Source organism: Thermobia domestica, chromosome 9 (assembly GCF_964235325.1).
Source record: "Thermobia domestica chromosome 9, izTheDome1.hap1.1, whole genome shotgun sequence".
NCBI lineage: Eukaryota > Metazoa > Arthropoda > Insecta > Zygentoma > Lepismatidae > Thermobia > Thermobia domestica.
In genome coordinates, this window is record NC_137462.1 from 209,597,270 (window position 1) to 209,611,792 (window position 14,523).

The 14,523-nt window shown below is 33.8% G+C and overlaps 1 protein-coding gene across 4 annotated transcripts in view; it reads left to right on the forward strand.

Annotated features, from left to right (window-relative positions):
• The window catches only part of LOC145660580 (uncharacterized), a 46,711-nt gene extending 35,696 nt beyond the window's left edge, over nt 1-11,015 (forward strand). For all 4 annotated transcript variants that reach the window (XM_081725817.1, XM_081725815.1, XM_081725814.1 and 1 more), the window contains one exon: nt 10,084-11,015. In XM_081725817.1, coding sequence (XP_081581943.1) covers nt 10,104-10,742 — 639 coding nt within the window. In that variant the 5' untranslated portion in view covers nt 10,084-10,103 and the 3' untranslated portion in view covers nt 10,743-11,015. The remainder of the gene's footprint in view (nt 1-10,083) is intronic.
• Nucleotides 11,016-14,523: the final 3,508 nt, after the last annotated feature.

A 14,523-nucleotide genomic window follows, 5' to 3' on the forward strand; every position in this document is an offset into this window, starting at 1 on the left:
CTCTAAGACCTGATTGCTGTCTTTGATTTTCCTTATAGCGTACACCAGAAGTAAGTTAAATAATAATGGCGACAACGTGCCTTGTATCAAAGTGAAAGCTCGCGAACAAGAATTTCTCTACTCTGGTCTTACTTTGAGATTCATTTAAACATATCTTAATTAATCTAACTAATTTTATTGTATTCCAAATTCTGCAAAAATGTTGTACAATATTCCTCTCCTAACTGAATCGTAGGCTTTTCTAAAATTAATAAATAATTGATGTACCGGAATAATGTATTTTCATTTCTTTTCGAGTATTTGTGGAATGGAAAATATATGTTCAATAGTTGATCGATTTCAAATAAATCCGCACTGATAATCTCCAATAATTTTTACCTGAGTATGGAGTCAATCTTTCTTCATACAGAATGTTTAAGAGGATTCGTAGCAGGTTGACAGAAGAGAAATGTCTCGATAATTATTGCAGTCAGTTTTGTTATTTTTCTTGTGAATTGGAACAATGATTAATTCTTTTCACTCTTATGGCCATTCCTCCTTGTTCCAAATAAGGAGAATGGGTTTGTGTATCTTGTTCCACAATTTTTCAACTCCGTCTGAAATTAAGTCAGCCAGAATTACGTGTGAAGGTTTGTGCTTCTTTATTTTTTATAGCGATTTCTATTTCTGTTTGGTTAGTTTCTGGAATATACGGTTATGCTGTACGTTCCACAAACACTAGTTTTTGGCTGCATGTTAAGAAAACCATGAAAGAAATGTTCCATCTATTCAAGATGCTATCTGTATAAGTGCTAATTGTTCTATCGGATTTCTTTAATATATATAAGCACGAAGCCGAGCCTTTCTTGGGCGTTCATGCTCTTAAAGATATCCCGAATATTTTTACTATTATCTTCAAGTTCATTAATTTTAGCTTTCAAAAGATCGCGGTTTTTTATGCTAAAAGTTTTGGAAGTTTTCCGCTAGATGACAACGAAATTTTGAGTATTTGTTTTGTTCGCATTTTGTAGCTAACGCTGTTTCGCCTATTTTCTGTTTTTCGATAGTAAATCAGCGTTTCCCAACCTTTTTCAACTTGCGGCACACTTCAGGGTAACTTGAATTCTGGGGGCACACATATTATTATTTGAAAATATAAAATACTGTAGTAATTTGTTCTAATTACTAACATCCTTCTCACAGAGAAGTAAGCTTGATCACTGGTTTTTCCCCATGGTAAATCATTATGCTTATTTTTCATTTTAATTTAAAAATAAAAATAAAACAATTGCAATCAGATACAGGACTCAAGTTGTTAAAAATAAACTTTCTTTTTCAAAAACTGTATCACACCTTTCATTAAGAAGAAGGATCACTAAATAACAAACGAACAAACGAATCTCTTTTACTTTTAAAACACAAATGTAGGTAATTCGTATGCATATTTACTTTGCCGGAACAATTGAATAATATTTTAAAATTTCAAGTTATGAAATAGTCTGTAACAATAAAGAAGTAATAATGCTCATAACAATGATAGCAGATGCCTTTTTTCAAAATTAGAAATGTACAGATAAATATTCTACAGAGAATTAAAAATATTCTACAGAAAAGTAACACAGTATGAAACTTTAAATTTTAGATTCGTAGTAGTAATGTGAAATACAAATATACCCTTTTCTCTATGCCTTGCAATTTGATTGCTATAGAACTAATAATTTTGTTTCGATTTTCTCGCAGCACACCAGCGACCCATTCGCGGCACACCGGTTGGGAAACGCTGGTCTAGTGCATTCTTGGTCGAACCATGCCTCAATTTCTCTCTTGCTGAAATTTTAATGTTATTTGTAATTTCAATACAAGTATCCTCATCACTAATGCATTCCGAATCTTCAAAGACTGAGAATTTATTCGACATTTCAATCTGGTATTTCACTCTCACCTGTCTCTTCTCTAATTTTTGAAAATTAAATCTCCCAGTTTTCAGATATTGAATATTTACTTTATTCAACAATAGTGTCTCTTATTATCGCTGCCAGCAAGTAGTAATCAGTATCACAGTCAGGTCCTCTGAATAACCGAACATCAAATGTGATAGACTGTTTTCTTCTGCCTACTAAAACGTGATCAATTTGATTATGTGTTTTTGCATCTGGTGAATTCCAAGCAAATTTATGAATGTCGCGTGTGGGAATTTTGTAATCTTCACGCTAAGATTTTTGGATGTTGCAAAGTTCACAAGTCTAATGCCGTCATCATAACTTTTCTTATGCAGACTATTTCATATAATCGGTTTGAAAATACCTTGTCCTACCTTCGCGTTGAAAACTAATAATAGAAATTCATATAGTATTGCAGGGGCTGGTCAAATACCCGTTCTATTCATTCGTAGAAACTGTCTTCTGTACCATCATCCTTATTTTCTGTTGGGGCGTGTAAATTTGAATCAATAGTAATACTCGAATGACACTTAAGGAAGTGAAAGAAAATTTATCATTGACAAATTCAACCCACATAATTGCTGATATTATTCGTTTGTGATCGAAAAACCCTGTTCCTAGTTGGTAATTTTTAATTCCTTCCAAGTAAAATTTCTGAACTTGACTGTCCCATTTTCTATCCAAATCCTGACTTCCTCATATCCTACTAAGTCCATCCTGTATTTCTATAACTCACTCATTACGGATTTTAACGCATCTGCCCTATAAAGAATTTTCATATTCCATTTGCATACGTCATGACCATTTTAGTGAGTTCGTGCCAAGATATCAGTTTTAATCCGAGGATTCTGAAAATATTTCTGAACAAGTCATGTTTACAGGATGAGGTTGTTAACCTCATATCAAATCCCCAAGCTGGAGGACCACCCCTTGTCGTTTGTCCGCGACTACTTATCAAGTAATTTCGCATATAACGTTTACATGTATATCTAGAGTCCTTCTCCTCGATCCGCAACATGAGGACCCGCCTTGCCGTGGTGACAGAAGGTCACACTTCCAGGAAAATCATATAGCTATATTTTAGAAATACAATAGGCACTGATTATCCAAACACTGTTTTAAAACACACATGAACAATCAATATGCGCAGATATGTGGATGCATATTAAGATTTTAAGCCTAAATTCTATAAAATCTTAAATTAGAAACAGACCCTAGTGTCAATATAGTATTTCATCAATGAATCATATGCTTCGCTGTCCGAACTATTCTTGATTTCTCAAATGTTTTGTTTTATATATACATAACTTTACACATATTATTGTAAGTGATTATATACTATTTATCAGTTACTAGTCATTATACTCTTTATCAGTTTGGGAGACCCGGTTTGAATTCCCTGCGAGAGCTCATGTGGTTCGGATTCTATGTTAATCAGTAGGTCCACATCTCATAAAGCCTCGCTGCTGAAAGGGACGTTAAGCTCAAAAATCAACTCAACTCTTTATCAGTTCGCTGCCAATAGCAACTATATGAATTTATAATACAAAATTCGTATACAGAAGTATAAAATTTTAAAAAGTATCTATAATGTGATTTTTCGTAGGGCACCATATGTAAAGGACGCCTTATACCTTTCACAGGTTCTTCATTAACAGTCACTACTTGAATCTATTATGCAAACTTGGTATACAAAACAAGTACAGTAAAACCGTTTATCTATTATGTGATGTTTCAAAGGGCGCCTTACGTAAAGAGCGCGCTGTACCCTTTGCAGACTCTTTATACGTTTATTATACAGAACTGAATTATACAGAAGAATAAATAAAATAGTTCATCTTTGATGTGGTTTCGCAAGGGCGCATTGCACCTTTCACTGGTTCTTTACCAATAAAATTGTAAGAATTTATTATTAAAAACTTGTACCTTTATTTATACTGTGATCTTTTGAAGGGCGCACCGGGACATGTCCCAGTGGACCAGCACGGGCCTGCCTATGACATAAACAGCAATTGAAGCAACTACAAATGCTGTATATCGTCCTATTTCTACGTTAACCTCAGAAGGACCTATTGAATTTGTTATTCCTGGAGAAACAGGGGAATTTATTCATCCTGCATATCTATACCTTTTCTGTACGTTCTAAAAATACAAAAGCTGGTGATACAAATTTAAATGAAGATGATACTGTTGCACCAGTAAATAATTTCCTTCATTCATTATTTAGTCAAATTGATATTTCGTTAAATGATAAATTAATTAGTTCTTCATCAGGATCTTACCCTTATAGTGCATACATTGAAACATTATTAAATTATTCTTATGATGCTTCTCAAACACATTTAGCTTGTGCCATGTGGCTTAAAGATACTGCAAAACAATTAATGAATTGGATAATACAAACGCTGGTTTTGAAAAACATGCTAATAAAGTGAAAAATAGTAATTTTTTGAAATGTACGGACGTCTTCATACTGATATTGTAAGTTTAGGTCGTATGCTTCCCAATAAAGTAAGTTTACGTGTAAAATTACACCGCAGTAAAGATAACTTTTGCTTAAAGTTTCCTGAAAATACAAGTTATAAAGTTGCACTTGAGGAAGTTATTCTTCATGTACGACGCAGTGATGTAGCTGCAGATTTAGCTATGCAATTAGATGCGCGAATGGTTTCGGAAACGGCCAAATTACCTCTCACAAGAGTAGACAAAATCTTATACTATTCCCGGATAAGTCAAGTCTTACAACCTTGATAATCTCTTCCTGGAAATGTTCCTAAAGGCCTGGCTATTGGTTTGTCTCCAACTCAGCCGTCAATGGGAAATCACATCTTAATCCCTATGAGTTTCGAAACTTTAACGTTAAGAAACTGCAATTACACGTCGGCTGAAAATCATTTCCTCTCAACCCCTCACCCCTGATTTTAATAATGATTTATACCTTCTAAGTTACTATACTCTGATATCAGGTACTGGTATATATTATCAAAATTATTCACATACTGTTACTCTTGAAGAATACCCTAATGGATATGCTCTGTATGCTTTTATTCTGTCTCCAACAGGAACTTTAGATGACAATACATGGGATGTAGTTCGTGATTCCCCTGTAAATTTAAAAGTATCATTTTCAGAAACTTTAACCGAACCTGTTACATGCATTGTGTATGCACAATTTGATTCCTTAGCACAAGTAGACAAAGATAGATATATTTATACTGATAACACCTTCTAATTTATTCAGTTGAGTATAATGAGGGTTGTTGCGCACTTTTCTGCTTTCCATGATAAAGATGATGAATTCATTGTAAAGGAGCTAGCAATTGTAAATCCTGTCGTTTCCATTTTTCAAAATTGGATATTTAAACCACCTTATCCATTAAGTAAGTTATCTGAGCCAATCATAAGTACAAACATATATCTAAGTGAGAATGTGTATGGCATTACCTGGCACGAAAGCGATGTAGAGTATTCTCATCTTAAGGAGATTCTTCAATCACATTGTTCAAATACTACAAGTATATACACATATGGAATAACTAGAAAGTGTTTTCTTTAAGAAATTCTTCAAAGAAATATTACAAATTTGGAAGAAATAGACTGTCCAAAGAATACTGCATTAAGTTTTCATGTTCACAAGTGTGCACATAATAAACATCGTTTCGGACAATATAGGTGTTCATGAAGCATTACTGTATAGTGAATATATAAAAGTGTATGATTATGTTTTACATGTGAATAACAGTGATAACTACATACTTACTACAATTAAGAAAAATAATAATCTTCATCATGTATAGTGACGAATTGTTTAAAGTGTTACTAGTTGATAAAGTGACTGTTGCAAATATTACTGGGATTTACCCCATTGACAAACTTCCTGTAATGGTAGAACCACCTGCTGCAATTCTGATTAATCTTGATACATTCAAACCAAATGGTTCACACTGGGTCGCAGTGTACATCGATGAGAAAAACAAGGCTACTACTTTGATAGTCTTGCTATGGACATTCCCCCAAAATACAAAACTTTTATCATAAAATACTAAACTATATTTTAGAAATAGTCAACAATATCAGGACGATGATTCTGTGCTGTGTGGATATTTTGTTTTATTCTGTTTGCATCAAATTATTCGCACTCAATCATTTCAAAAGTTAAAAATGTTTAACAAGAAAAATTTGAAAAAGAATGATGATATCATTTATAAACATGTAAACAAAATTTTAAAAAGAAAACAAATATTTTTTATTATATATAATTACAATTTTTTATTATATATAATTACTTTTTTAATTTTTTATTATATATACAATTTTTCCCAATTTCTTATATTTTACGATATTTTTTTTAAAAAAATACATTCCTGTATTTTATTTACAATTCCTCATTACAATCTTGGTAATGCATTAGTTAGTGCTGTTGATCTTTCATATTTCCACCAATAATTCAAGTGTTGTGCGTAGCGATATGGATATCCTTATTTCTTCACAATATTTGTGTGTAAAGAACAATGTTCATCAAATGTGTTTCCACACAATTCATTTAATAAAGGACAATGTTTTGTTTCTAAATCAATAACATTATCTATTGCAAATATTCTATTAATCCTAAGAGATTACCCAAACCTTTACAATAAAAGGTTGAATTCTTTGCACATAATTGATATACAAGGTTGTGTATGAATGATACAGTATATCCAGTGTTGCTATCCCACTTCAAACCGTGTAAATTTAATATTAACCAATCAATTTGTTTTTCGTAACCTAATGACAATAAATTATTTTTATTGGAGATTTTACCAAGCAATGGAAATTTACTGTATCATGCATGCGCTTAGACAAATCTCACGAATAATAAATTCGTTATCAGACATTTTAAAACCTTGAATATCAATAATATATTGATTTACGCATGGTTAAATTTCATTTGTGAGCTGAATAAAGAATGGTATAATTTGTACAACGAATTCTGTATTTTTTAAAAGATCACAAGTTTTTCGCCTAAAGCACATAAATGAGATTTCACTATATTCTTGTTCATACACTTCAAATAGTTCACTAAGAGTTTTATCAAGATATAAGTACTTCGCTGCAAATCTTCCAGTATTGTGAAGATGAGTACAACCATGAAGAATATTCAATTTGCATTCCACGCATTCAATGGGATTATTATTACGTAAGTATACTTTTATTAAATTTTAATATACAATTGACATTAATATTTTAGCAGTATATAACACACGTGAAACATTACCACTGTTCGAATATATTTTTTCAATCCGGAATGTCCGATTTCCGACTGTGTTTTCTTAATAAACGTCAAGTAATTCCGGGTGATGGTCTGTATCATTTAATAATTCCAGATATGTTTCATAAAACGTTTCTCTTGTTAATATTCCAATAATGTGTGCATTTGCATACAAGTAAAACACATCTTCAACACTAGGACTTGCTATAATACTCCAAGCTCGAGTTTCCAATGATTTTGGGGGTACTTTCAGACAATCGTGAGCATAATCATGATAGGATCCTTCTCTACAACCCTGGCATATTAATGTATCGTTAAAATTCCGTTTTTCAATAGCCTTCTTTATATTTTCTCGGTCCTTTTTGACTATTACAACAACAATAGAAACTCCAAAATCTGGATGCTACTGATAATACAGGTGGAGATGAGGGTGGGGTTTCTGAAACTGTTAGCGCTGGTGATTCTATTACGTCAATATAAAATTCTTCATCTGAAGATGATACGTATATTTCTGTTTCAGCATCAGATGATGATAGTGCTTCAATATTGCAATTATCCTTTTTCTCATACGACTGCATGATGTATCTTTATATATATTTTTTCTCTTATAACCTGTATTTAAAGTATTTTCATACCCACAAGGTAATCGCGTGTTCACCTTACGCGGTGCCCAAACTTGTTTTCTATTAGTTGTCGGCATTCTCTGATGTCTACCCTCCGCGGCGCCAAAGTTGTTTGCTAATGAGTCGGCGACATTCTGTGATGTCACGTAGCAGTAAGGTCAATATCTGACGTCAGCAACTTTCACTTTCGCCCATACATTCGGGTTCCAAAAGCGCGCGAAAACTTTACTTAGTGTCCAGACGTCAACCAAAGACATGGGAAGACCAAGCCTGTATGCAATATAACCTATCATGTAGACGTATACCTACTCCGTAAAACGAGTAATATTTTACATATTACGAATAAATAAAACCAAGTCCCACATGAATAAAGTTTATTCCCTCCCACCTTTAATATGATCACAATCAAATTTTTAACAACGATTTTCCAGGGGAAACAGTCCAATTAAAAATAAATAAATAAATAAATAAAGATTTCACACCTCACAAGTTCGCGACGTCTTTCAGATTATTACCAACGAGTTCTTCACATGTTCACACTTAGTGTTCTGAATTTACATTATCCAATAAAATAAATATTACAAATGAATAAAGAAATATTCCTTCCCTAAGAGGATCCTGTAAAAATATTAACGCGGGGTGTGAACCATTCTCTTCCTCTTCTTTTACAGGAGTACAGGGACCATAGGAATCATGTTTTAACAACTAATTTTTAATTTTATTACATAACAATCAAAGATTGTTCAGCGACTAAATTACAATAAAAGGTTGGGTTCGAGATTAATTTTATTTTTAGTATAGCTGTTCTCATGAGCTTCATATCGAAGCGTACCAATTAAAAAATAATTAATACGATCAATTCATATCTGTTCTATTTGAATTAAAAATTGTTATGTAAGCCGAGCTTCCTATAAAAGCGAGCGAATAAAAAGTATAACATAAGCCGAGCTTCTACGGAAGCGACCGAATAAAAATTATTACATCACAATCAATTAACGTCACATATTTTCTCTAGCTTGTAAAACATATACAAACCATTAAAAATACATAATTTACAGTTAGAGCGGCACCTTTGCCGTGTACAAAGAGAAAACTTTCTACTTCATACTAGTTATCTTTCTAGGAATTATCAAAATTAGGACACATACCCGGATCCAAAATTCTACCGTTCTTCTATATCAGATTTGACCAAGACCTCCTTGCAAATAAAATTGATAAAAAGACCTCGATATTTTAATTCCCAAACTTGGCAAAACCATGTACCTCTAACAAATTTTAAAGGTTCTGATACAGACAAAAATTTTGCTGACTATTGCACTAAGAGCTCCTTATACTATCCTCATGTTCTACAACAATACATACTCAAATGTCCCTCAAACCTCAAAGGACATTGCAGACTCTCAATGAGTTGGAGTATGAAACGCTTTTTCATTCAACATATTCTTTGGACGTCTCTCCGAACTAGTATTATCTCTTTTGATATCTGAATCATTTCTTAGAAGGGAAGTGATAATCCGATAATGCAACGTACGATTGAGAATTTCTTCACATCGTGGACGTCTCCACAGAATCGGATCGTTCGCTGAGCGATGGCAAAAGGGTAATTGTAGACGATGATTAACCTCTTATTGTAATTTTCACATTTTGGCCTTTGGAAATGATGCCTTTGTCGCGGACACTTTATTCACAGCAATCTAATACAAGTTCACCACAGATTGGAAACAAGGAAAGAATAGAAGTTGATTATAACATTGAGAACAAAATTGACTTCTGAGGGAAAAAACTTAGAATTACAATTGATGAGAGGTAACCATATCGTTAATTCCTACATCAAGCTTAAAAGGTCAGAATACATTATGATTCTCAACTTAGCAAATGGCCTGCCAGTTATCGAGAATACATATATTATTAATATTATTATTATTATTAATAATATTAATATTAATAATAATAATAATAATAATAATAATAATAATAATAATAAGAAGAAGAAGAAGAAGAAGAAGAAGAAGGCAGCATGTATATATTCCGAAGCAACAAAACTTCACAGTATTCAAACACACTATGTGAATTGAACATTATAAAAGTAGTTTGAGTCTCCATTTCACGGAAATACTAGTCACATTGTAGTAGTTTATAACTTTAATAATGATAATCTCAAAATATCCCCTTAACAAACAAGTGTTGAATATGCCAAAGAAAATATTTCTATAACAAGTCACAATAATTCTTCACATTTCTTTCGTAAATCACTTACTTGTCGTTCTAATATTTAAAAAATTGATTTCTTCAGGTCGTGGACGAAAGCCAAGAATGCCTGATGCTGATTTAGGACCAAAAGGTTCAAGATTAGACCAAGCTTTAATGGTTCGTGCAGCTTCGCAAATGCCTTCCATTACTTCCAGACAATGTTATTTTATATCACCTGGAGAATCCTTTACCACTACCAGGCGTCTTAGAGAAGATTCAAATGAAGATATTGATAACTCACAACCGGACGACCTATTACGCTCTATAGCCTCATCTAGCCGCAATTTACTCTCGATGATAGCAAGTACTTCTAAGAATCCTGTAGCTTCAGAGAAATCTCAGCATATGTCTAAAAATTCGAAGCATAAGTCAAACAAACCTAGTCCAACATTGACTGCATTGAATCATCCACGTGATGAGGCGCTTTTCCGTGCTTGTATCAATGATCTAAATGGTCCTGATCTTCAGATTCGTTCTATATCAGATTGGCTAGATAAAACAGAACCCAAGCCAGAAGCATCGATTTTTGATTTCAGTGATGTAACGTATGATATTGCAGATAGAATTGATATAGATGAAACACACCCGGACAAATTTCCAATGCCTCATCTATATAATCCTTGGAAAGAGATGTTTCAACAAAAACGTAGTCAAATGCCAAGCGTTCAATGTGATTTTTCTCGCAGTGGATCTAATTCATAAGACGGACTATTTTTTAAGAGTGCGAATTGATATTCGCAAATGCGAAGCTATTAGCTTAGTACATCCCAGATTTGTTCATTAACGTGTATTCTTGAAATTGATTTCAGATTTGCTAGTTAAAAAATGTGGATGTTCCTTGGTATAAGTACAGGTGTTGAACTTTCAGATGAATCATCCTTACGTACATGTATGATTTTTATGCCAATTTCTTTATATAAATCTAGAATAAAGCTAAAATACGAGAAAATAAAGAATAATTTTTATGAATCATAAGCTCTGCTCTCTCTTCAAAACAGAAATAAGAAACCTATACTTAACTGTTACTTTTTTTTTTTTTTTTTTTTTTTTTTTGAAGAAGTGCAATCTATCTTCCTTACTATTCAACTAGTGTCCAGCCATAGGTACCTGAAGGCGATTTCACTCTCTTCCGTTCCTGATTGTCAAGTTGAGTACAAAGGTTACTAGCCTTCCCATTACTGCTTTGTGCCATTAAATAATCCCAGGGGCACAAGACATCAATAGGCTACTGTGCTGACCGACTGTTTCGACTTGAGAAAAATAAAGAAAAGGATCTCAATTCGATCTATATATACTGCCGCATCCAGCCTATAACCCCGATCAAGCTCCCAACGACTGTTTTGTTCCACTGAATCAAGAAAGGCTTGAAAGGTAAGTGATTCGGCACGATTCCAGCGATCCAGGCGGCTTTGTCGATGTCCCTTCACAGCCCAGTGCTAGGGCTGTTCCGATAATCGAGTAATCGATAACAATTCGATAAAATTTCAAAACCGTTTCATCGATAAAGAATTTAAATTTTATCGAATTATCGAACTTTCGAGACTCCCGAAATGTTCGAGACTCTCGAAAAGATCGAGACTCCCGAAATGTTCGAGACTCTCGAAATGATCGAGACTCTCGAAATGATCGAGACTCCCGAAATGTTCGAGACTCCCGAAATGATCGAGACTCCCAAAATGTTCGGGACTCTCGAAGTGTTCGAGGCACTCGAAATGTAAGAAACATTAGACAACTTCGAGACACTCGAACTCTTCGAGAGTCTCGAATTGTTTGAAAGCAGCGAATACAGAAATATATCAATATGATCGCATTTTTCGAGTCGCTTGAATATTTTGAAAAGTTCGGGATTATCGGAGTGTTCGGAAGAAACAATGAATTCGAGGTTATCATAGTTGTATATAATATTTATTACATATATGCAGAGTGTTTATTTTAAAACTTCTCTCCTTAGGAATGAAGTGAAGGAAAAGTTTTTTTCCCCACAGATCTGTATAAGGTTTAAGCAGTCTGTCAGAAGAGAGAAAGAGAAAACATGCATCATCTGAATGGAATTGGAATCCAAGACACCATTAGTCTACTAATAGTCACTTTGACGATTGCGCCAATAACGGGGCAGGCAGAAAAATGATTTTAATATAATTTCGAGGGTTTAATTTAAAGTTCTGTATAGAGATAGGTACTGATATAGGTAGAGGTAAGGAAGGTCGATAAGGCTGAAGACTTATCAAACTTCCGTTTCGAAAATTTACTCTCCGGCGCGCGAATGCCTTTGAGTATTTGAGATTGTCGTGAAACAAACCTTGAGAATTTTTGGTGTGAAGCTCCCTATTACAGGCCGTCCTGTCTGTCTGTTTGCATGTGGCATCCGACGATAACTTTCGAACGGATTGTCCGATTTTGATGGAACTCATTTTAAAATGCTCTCTTTTGCTTTCACCAGACACCTATTGTTCTGGTTGCCATACCACAAGGGGATTTTTCCCGAATTGAAGTATTTGTTCTTACTTTGGGCGTAGGCGTGTGAAAGCTATGATAACTTTCGAATGAATTATCCGATTTTAAAGAGGATTGGTCTAAATGCATATGTCAGGTATCTGTTGCTCGTAGTTACTTTACGATATTTGATTTTGTGCATAAGATGCCGTGCGGCTCTGGGTATTACCAACCTCAGATTCAATGCGTACCTGGGAGGGAGGGATGCGGCCGAAGCGTGGTGCCGACAACACCACATTCATCTACGACTGAGGACACACTCCCTACATGCCCTCATGGCATGATGCTATGCACAAGGGAGAACTTTACATATGATAGAACGAAGACTAAAGGAAAATGAAATGACGTGAAATCTTCCAGTTTAATGACCTACTATTATGTCTGTTAGGCTAAGGGGAAGTATGATTAAGGCAAGTGAATGATGATGGAATAATTGGTGGAATGGGAATGTGGAAGGAAACGGGAGTACGCCGAGAAAACCCACGGACACGATGTTGTCCACCACAAACTTACTTGGTCGGGGATTGAACCAGGGAGGGACAAAAGGGATGAAGGGGAAAGGAGAAAAACACACATCCTCTGACTTACATTTCAATGGCTCTGATTCAATTTCCATATCAAATTAAAATAACTTCCGATCACTTCTTAAGGAAAAATAGAAAACATTATTTCCTCAAGAGTTCTTTTAGCTGCTTCGTATATTGTTGCAAACAGCCTTTCAAAGAAAGATGGTCGTGCAGGTACTTGCTTTGCAGTTGTTGAAAGAAATATTAGACCCTATCTCTCCTGTTGTGTCCTGCATACAATAGACTACTTATCATTGTTTCTTTCTTTTAAGAAACAAGAAGCCAATGTCTTTAAAACCGATTACGATTACATTGCACTTCGGTTGTAATCAGATTTCTCTATGGGAAATAAGGTTATACTGCTAATTCAAGCTGAAACAGTACTGGAAAGTGTGTTCAAGTTATTGAAGTGAAAATGTCAGCGAAAAGATCGTATGGGATATTTGGATCATTCTGAAACTTGGATATTTGGATAGGGCACATACTAGTTCCTAAATAAAATCTTGACCGGACTACGGTAGATCCTATAGTATTGGAGCTATGGACCCTTAAAGTTCATTTATTCATGTTTTCGGCATCTTATAACTCCAAAAGGAAGCATTTGTGCACCCAGGTTGGTCTATACTTTTTGTTTTATCTTGGTCTCAGGATAGGGTTGCCATATTTTGAAATTAGAAAAGCGGAGGATTCTAAACCGTAAGTATTGATGTGAATTTGTGTATTAGAAATACTGACGATCCTTCTGACCATTTTTTATTTTATTTTATTTTATTTTTTTTTTTAGTGATTTCTTTAAGTGACACTTCCAATGTACTTTTCTAACAAAACTAAAGAAAATTTAGTTTTTGCCTTTAATGTTTTATTAAGTTCAACAAATGTGTCTCGAATTGTAAAGTAAATATTACATAAGTATTACAGTAAAATATCTCTAATAAAGATTTCTCTAAGACAAGTTTTCAAAAAAAAAAAAAAAAAAAAAGAAAGAAAGAAAAGAAAAGAAAAAAAAAGCAAGCGATATATGGCAGATGTTGTTCATACGGTTTTCTCTCTAAGGAATACAAAATAATTTCTAAACTTTTATCGTAACAAAGCTAAAACATATTTAGGAGTCTTGGGCCATCTCTTATAAAATTTCTGATCATTTTCAAAGATTTCTACTTGAAATCATACTAACATACAAAAATACCACAGTTTCACAATATATGAAATACAGTGTAAACATTTTAAAAGAAAAAATACTAATAATGAATCTAATCTAAACAATATGCTAAGGATCCGTAGGTTCAATTTGCAATCATTTCTGAATATATAAAGACTAGTTGAACATATAGATTACGTAACAACATAGACGTGTTCAGTTGAACTGAACAGAATGCTATCAAAGAAATACGCACCCATGAGATCATACATTAGTATTCATGGGT